At 24.3% G+C, this 8,417-nt stretch overlaps 2 protein-coding genes across 2 annotated transcripts; one reads left to right on the forward strand and one right to left on the reverse strand.

Moving 5' to 3' along the window:
* Window positions 1-1,035: 1,035 nt before the first annotated feature.
* Window positions 1,036-1,506, forward strand: Phum_PHUM455550 (uncharacterized protein; the record flags this gene model as incomplete). Its single annotated transcript, XM_002429851.1, has 2 exons — window positions 1,036-1,219; window positions 1,493-1,506. The coding sequence occupies 2 exons, from the start codon at window positions 1,036-1,038 to the stop codon at window positions 1,504-1,506; spliced, it is 198 nt and encodes a 65-aa protein (XP_002429896.1).
* A 3,275-nt stretch (window positions 1,507-4,781) lies between these two features.
* Window positions 4,782-7,460, reverse strand: Phum_PHUM455560 (uncharacterized protein; the record flags this gene model as incomplete). Its single annotated transcript, XM_002429852.1, has 9 exons — window positions 4,782-4,984; window positions 5,065-5,246; window positions 5,566-5,785; window positions 5,867-6,152; window positions 6,235-6,364; window positions 6,462-6,722; window positions 6,825-6,980; window positions 7,084-7,237; window positions 7,319-7,460. 9 exons carry the CDS (start codon window positions 7,458-7,460, stop codon window positions 4,782-4,784), a joined length of 1,734 nt encoding a protein of 577 aa, XP_002429897.1.
* Between the last annotated feature and the right edge of the window lie 957 nt (window positions 7,461-8,417).

Consider the following 8,417-nt stretch of genomic DNA (forward strand, 5'->3'; position numbering starts at 1 on the left):
ATTATGTAATTAATTTCAGGTTCGAAAGATGATTTATATAACGATTCGAAAAATAGTTTGATAAAATCATTATTAAAATCCAGTCGAGTCGATGTTAATTTTAGGGAACACACGACTAGAAATATTAAATTCAATCGTCTTTTTTCCAAAAAAAATTGTGTTCATTGCAATCGAAGCCAAAACAAATTAAAAGTCGATATAAATCCATTAGAAGAACTTTTATACGGTAATATTCAAAAAAAAAAAAAAACAAAAACAAAAGCAGACGAGAAAAAAAAAATTTTTTAAAGTAATCAAAAAAAATCATTTACAGGTAATATTCAAGAAAATTGGACGAACATAACGGAAGCCATAAGATTATTAATAATATTTAAAAATGACGATAGATTAATATCGAATCAATCGAAACAATATTATTATCATCATCATAAGGATTTTGAATATTCGGAAAAACGTCATCCGTATTTGTCATCAAGGGACGAAGATGAAAACACTCCGTTATTATACGCAGGTAGAAGATTGTTAAAAGAAAAAGCTTTTAGAAAAGCTTATACCTTGTGCGAATTATTAATACAAGCCGGGAGCGATGTAAATGCTGCCAACATAGAGGGTAGAACTTTGTTAACCTATAGTGTTCAATATTTTGACGATTCCTACGAATTAACACGGTTACTCATAAATTCAGGGGCAACGGTTTGGCCTTTAAATACGGATATAATTAATATTAATTCAGCCGGCCTGACAAAAAATCAAAACCAAATAATTAATTTTAATAGTAATAATAATAATAATAATAATGTTAATGTTAATAATCAATTCCATAACAATCATTTGAAACCCCCGTCTGATGTCACCAATGTGTTCAAATCGGACAAATCCAAAAAAGAAGTTTTATATTTTGGTCCGCAAATAAGGGAAATAGGAACGAATAATTATGAAAAAAATTCTGCATTTACCTGGTTTTTAAGATCCATTATCAGGTGCAGAAAATTAAATTCGAATGCAGGGAAAACGTTGAGCGTTCTTTGCGAAATAATGGGTGAAAATCCGGAGAGAATGCATTCGCACGTCATGAGAACAATGTTTAGACACGCCAAATGTTTTAAGGTTCTCGGCCCGGTCTTTTATCAATTGAAATCTTCTATGATGCCATATTGGAGACAGCCCAAAGACCTTAAATACCTGTGCAGAAAAGAAATAAGAAAAATATTAGGTCCTCGTAGATTGAGATCCGATATAAATAAGCTAGCATTACCAAAAAAAGTTATTAATTATATTTTATTGGAATAATAATAATAATATTCCTAAGAACTAAAACAATCAATCAATCAATCAATTAATTTCTACTATATATATATGACCAAAATGTCTTTCTTATGATAGGTTTTTTCTTTTCTTTTCTTTTCTTCTATCCCTCTTACTCTTGTCAAATTTTACACAGTACAAAAAAAAAACTTTTGGCTTAATATTACAATTATAATATTACTTTTAGATGATGTTGAGTAATTTTTTTTTTTTTTCTTTTGTGCTCCTGTTAATGTTTTTATTGGAAAATATAATTTATTCAATGTTAAACCCAAAGTTTCAAAAAAAAAAAAACAAAATTCAGTAAAATTTGCACACATACATTTTCACATATCTAATCAGCCACAAAATATTAATAATGATTTATTAATGTATACTATTCATCTTTTATTAAGACATATAAATATACATATATTTGTGGCAAATGTATTTATAATGTAATTTAGATATTAAAAACAAAATCATAAATTATTCAATCAATCAATGAATTAATCAATCAATCAATCAAATTTCAATCAAATAATTCACGCTCATAAAATTATAAATTGTAATGTTTTTTTTTTTTTTTTAAATTTTTATATCAAAAAGGTAGATTACCATGTCTTTCTTATTAAAATAATTTCAAGTGTGAGACAAGTGCATCATTATATTAAAAAGTAAATAATAATAATCATATTAATTATGATAATAAAATAGCTTAAATGTTTCCATCATAAATAATAATAATAATAGAAAATAAAAAATCAGTATTTTTTTTGTTGTTGTTGAATATGATAAATATTAGTATAAAGTTATAATATTATTAGCTTATTAAAAAACGCTTTTCAATTAGTTACTATTGTTAATTTTTTAAATTAAATTGCGATTACCTGTGCCAAAAGTAGTTAAGCTGCTGATCGCTCATTGAAAATATTAAAAAAAAAAAAAAAAAAGAAAAAAAAAATTTTTTTGTATGTATTACAAATAACTTAACAATTTAGCATAATCCAAGCTTTGCCGCCCTTAAACTGTGCAAAAAATATACGTTCAGTATTTTATCAAGAATAAACAAGTTTTTTTTTCTATTTCTTACTCTATGACTTTTTCAACAAAAAAAAAAAAAAGAACGCTTATTTTAAAAGTGTTCTTTTTCCGTTACGTTTCGTTTGTCGAACATTTTCAAATTTTCATTATTACCTTATTATTTCCGTGAGTAAATTGATAAATATATTATGTAAAATTAATAAAATAATGATAATATAAGGTTCTGCTGTGGTTTATTTTATAAGTTTTTACTGGATTAACGTAAATTTTTTGTTTTTCAAATTTGCAATTAATAAAAAACAAACGAATATCAAAAGATTATTAATTAATTATGTCATATGATTTTAAATGTTTAAAAACAAAAAAAAACGCACAAAAATATGTAATTATTATTATTAATTTAAACATTTTTTTCCCGATTTTATTAAAAAAAATTATCATTTTGTACGTTTTTAATTGTTAAATGAAATGTTGTTCGGTGTTGTATGTTGGATATGTGTTTGTGTTTGTTTGTTTATTTTTTCGAATTGTTTTGTTTTATGTGAATAATTTTACCGCCTTTCTTCTGTCTATGAATTTTCAAAATGTTTTTTACAGTAAAAATTACAAATTAAACTATAAAATTTTATAAGAAAAAAACAAACAAAACTAATACACGTGATAGTTCAAAAATAAATTGTTGTCGTTTGTTTCGAAACAATTTAATAACTTTTTCTTTTTGACGTTTTAAACTAATACAATCATTGTTAAATAATGTTTTCTATAACAAACAGTGTTTATAAATAATATTCATAATTACAAATTCACATTAGAACAATCACAACAATCAATACAAACAAACAAATATATTTAACAATCAAAAGGAAAAACCAGTCTCAATTTTCTTTTTTATTAAAAAATTCAATCAAATTAATTTAAATTTGTTTGTTTGTTTGTTTGTTTTTAAATCATAAGATAATAAGACAAACAGGAATGACAATCTTTTTTGTTGCAATGTACAAAATCTACAGAAATTGTAATTTTAAATTTTTTTTTTAAACATAATATTGTTAACAACAATAATTATTCACAATCAATTGTTTTTGTTTGTTTGTTTGTTTGTTTGTTTTTGAATTACAAGAAAAGTTGCCAAAAAAAAAATTATAAGGGTTATTTGGAACCAATTAATAAAAATATCAAACAATGACTGACCAATACCAATCACTGCCTTTTTTTTTTTCTTTCTTTTTATTTGTTTGTTTGTTTGTTTTTAAATTCAATCATTATTAAATGTTCTTCCTCTCGTTTGTTTCATTTCACTTCTGTTGTACATATATATATATATATATATATATTTATTTAAAAAAAAAAAACTTAAAATTATTATTATTATTATTTTGATTTTGATGTTAAAGAGAGAATGAAATTTCTTATTTATTTTTAGGATTCAGGGCTGTGACGTTGTTTAAATGATTAAAAAAAAAAAAAAATTATTTGAATCCATTAAAACTTATAAATTCTAATTAATCTGATAATATTTTATTAAATTAATCTGATGGGATTTTTCTCTGTTGTTAATTCATCGATAACTTGTAAAATAACCTTAAACAGGCTCATGTCTATCTATGTATGTAAGAAGTGCAAACAAAACAAACAAACAAACAATCATTTTTAATCTTTTTTCCTTTTTGATGTTTTCATCTATTTCTTTTCCTTCTTTTTCCTTTTAAATGTGTAAAAAAAAAAAAAAATATATAAATAAATAAAAATTATTATTATCTGTTAATGTGTATAAAACAAAAAAAAAAAAATTTAGTTTACGTTTTAAATTTTTTCATTATCATTATTATTATTATTATTATTATTATAAATGTTTTTAAAAAATCAAAATTTTTTTTTTTTTACCAATAAATAATTATTGCCACGCATTGCTACATTTTACAATTTAAATAATAATAATAATAATAATAATAATTTTACATAAATGTTTACTACTGGGTAGTTAAACTTAATATGTATTATGTATTATGTATTTTTTTTTTTTTTTGGAGCGAAATAATAATAATAATATTAATAATAAAATTTAAAAAAAAAAAAAAAAAACAATTTATAAAAATTATTTCAATTTATTCACTTATTCCCTTTTTATTTTCAATTCCATGACACAAAACATGTCAAACCGATTATTATTATTTATTAGAAAAACAAAATAATTATTTCGTCATAGAGACAAAATTCTAAACCGAAGCAAATTATGTAGTTAATAAAATAAATAATATCAACTCAATCCGAACGAAATGATTTTTCATTAAAAAAAAATCATAATAATAATAATAATAATAATAAATTTTTATTATAGATATATATATATATATACATATACGTGTATGTACGTGCATATGTATAAATGAATAATTCACTGCATTTAAAAAATTGACGGGGAAAAAACATTATTCACGTGGTCGTTATAATAATTAAGTAATTTTATTTTCGATTTGAGAATATTTTTTTATAATGAGATGTCCCTTTGATTTGGATCTTTTCGTTACAGCTGAATTATTGTTGTTGAAATTAGTAAACGATGAGCTAACTCTTGCTTTTATTGAACTTCCGGGACATCCGTGAGAATAACAATGAGCTTCTTTCCATGCTTGTTCCAATTTGATGTAAATCCCTCCTGATTATATTAACAACGGGGATTAAATCACCATTTGAACCTACGTTTAAAAAAAAAAAAAATTTTTTTTCTTTTCTTACCTGGAGGCACAATTTGTTGATTTGCACTTCTTGTATTTTGATGACTCCTGAAATTTTCACCGGATAATTTTTTTGCCAATGCTAATTCGATTTGTCTCAATGCTTTTTCTTCGTAATCCCTTTGATTATCTTGATTACTTCTCGTCGATAGTCTGGGTACCCAAAAACGATTCTCTTCATTCCTTAAAAAAAAAAAAAATGAAAAAAAAAAAAAAAATTAATATCAAGTCGACAATCGATCAATCAAGTTAAAACATTAATCGCGACTATTTCGAACAAGTTTTTTTTTTTTATCATAAAGGCGGTAAATCTCACCTTACATTTTTTCTTATTTTCTTTTTTATTTTCTGTTTTTTTTCTTTTCGAATAATTGATAATCTAACGGGAAAAATTAAATTAAATTATGATATATATATATATATAAATTAAAAAATCTCGGGCGCGCGCAAAAGAAAAAAAAACCTTCTACCGATTATAATTATCGATAATCGTATCATTTACCTTTCCGATCCGACACGTTGATTATAACCTACTACCGAATTTCTAGGTTTTGATTTTATTTTTTCCAATGAATGACTACTATCTTCCGAATCCTCATCCGAAGAAGTGCAACTATCATCCGATGTATTCGAACAGCTCGAAACCTCTTGATAATTATTATTTATCACGCTTTCCCCTTTAACTTGAGACTTTTGTATTTTACAATCGTTTACATTTCCACCTGAAAAAAATTTTCATTTTAACAATTATTAACAATTCATTTTATTTATTTATTTATAAATTACAAAAAAAAAAAAATTACTACCAATTTTAATATCGCTTTTCTTTTTTTCATCCCACATTTTATTTAAAAACCCGGAAGATTTATTATTTGGAATTAATTTTACTCCGCACCACCAAAATTCTTCCTTGGCGGGAAGAACTTTACCTTCTCCAAAATCTTTACCAGATGATCTCACGTATTTTTGATTTGATGTTATCGGAGGAGGTTCCGTATTGAGTACGTTTTTTAATAAATTCCAAATTCTTAATATTTCTCCATCGTATGGAGTTTTCGTGTTAAGTACATGATCTCGATAACAACATCCCTGATGATTGCAATCATTGATTTATATATTTAAACTTGAATTGCGAATAAATAAAATTTTTAATAATAATATGAAAACTTACAGAAATTTTTTTTATAACTTCAAACCTATAAGTTTTTTCACCGCAACAAGAATACCTTCCGATCGGATGTAAAATACTTTTTTGATTTTCTAAATGAAAATATTGTACGGGATCCGAATGAAATCTGCACCTGAAAAATTTAAAAAAAAATAATTTTTAGCCTTTTTGAAAAAAAAAAAAAAATTAAAAGAGAGAGAGAGAGAGAGATAGTTTTTACATTGTCTTACCAATTCATCTGACACACTGGAAAATATTCTTCGCATGCATTACAATATAAAAAATGACAATTTCCCCATAATTTCCAATAAACTTTTCTCCAGGTTTTCAATTCGTTTTTAAGATCTCTCACGTAATTCCTTAGATTCCACGAAGAATCGTAATGATGAGTTGAATGAGTGCATCCATATTGATCTATCGTCATATTTGCGGGTATGCAAGGAATCAAACCGGACATATTTTTTAAAATTAATTTTAAACATTGAGAACACCTATTTAAAAAAACGAAATTTAAATTAACGATTTCCGATTGGTTCCCACAGACATTTTTTTTTTTTTTTTTTTTTTTTAACTTTTATTTTTAATTTTCTTACTTAAATAAAGTTGCGATTGAAGAATAATGACCCTTTTGATGTTCGGGAATGGGTTCGCTTAAAGACAATATCATTTTACAAAATAATTTACTTTGAATTTTATCTTTTTTATCAATTATTCCTTCCAATTCTAAATTTGTAAATAAATTTGCTAACCTAACAAAAAGGCAAAAAAAAAAAAACTGTTTAAAATCAAAAAAAAAATAAAAAATAAATAAAAACCACATAAACTTCATTTACATTATTATAACTTTCTCACCTAGATAATACGTTATCATTGATGCAACCTAAATTAGGTGAATTTCTAATAATTTCATTTATGTGTGCTTTACAGTAATCCAAACAATAATCTTGAAGTGATGTCATTTGAAGAAATGCCGAAGACATTAAAACGGGAATTACAATAGAAGAATCTAGAGAAAGAAGATTTTTTTAAAAATATTATTTTAAAATAAAATTCGATATTATTATTCGAAAAATTCTAGAAAGTTCACCTAAAACGGGCCAATGTTTTTGAGAATAATTATCTTTTTGAACCCATCTCATTAGCCAATCGAAAATTGTGATATCGCAATGAACCGATATATCCATGTCTTCGAGTTTTTGTCCATTTGTTACTTCGGCAAAATAACCCATTTGATTAATTAATAGTTTTTGAGAACATTTGAAATCTCTTTTTAAATTTTTGATTTCGTCACAGACGTGAATTACCACTTCTATACTGTAATTAAAACATTTTACTTTATTTTTTTGTTTGATATTAAAAAATTATTTTAATATAATATTTTCAACTCACTCTTTTTTATCAGGTGGCGTGTCAGCATGATTATTGAAACCTGGTTTTTTTTTTTGATTTTCCACAGATGGTTTTTTAGAATCTAGATAGATAAACATGTATTAGTGTAACGAACAAAAAAAATTTTTTTTTGGGTTAATATAAAGACTGATTCGTCATACCATTTCCGTTAATTTGTTTTTTATGAGTTGTTGAAACAGAATTTTCTTGCTGCGACGACTGTTGTTGTTTCGGTAGTAAATACGGTAAAACTGAATCAAGGATACCCTCTTGAAGAACATCATTTAATTTTTTTTTCAATATTTTAACAGAAACTTTATCATCTAAACTATCGAAAGATGCTTCACTTTCGGCACTACCTTCTGCTTTATTACTTCCTAATTTTTTCCGGTTTGTACTAATTCGTTTTCCTTTGTCACTTCCTTGCAGTAATTTTTTATCTAATAAATAAATAAAAAGTTGAGACAATTTTTAATAAATTAACAAATTTTATTTGAAAAATAGTAACTTTTTAATTCATTCATTTTTCAAACTTAGTTATGTTCACCTGATACGTTTTCGGAAATTTCTTCGGTCGTATCATTTTTTTCATTAATTTTACTTAACGTACTATCATCCTTATTTTTATCTGTTTTCTGATTTAATAAAGACAATTGCTTTCCTGAAAAATAAAAAAAACAATACAATTTATAACCGAAAACAATTTTAACATTATTTTTTAAATTATTATTAAATAAAACCTTTTAAATTATTAATAACATCGTTAGTAGTTAATTTTTTCCAATCAACATTAGTTT

This window comes from Pediculus humanus, genomic scaffold (genome assembly GCF_000006295.1).
Source record: "Pediculus humanus corporis 1103172108231 genomic scaffold, whole genome shotgun sequence".
NCBI lineage: Eukaryota > Metazoa > Arthropoda > Insecta > Psocodea > Pediculidae > Pediculus > Pediculus humanus.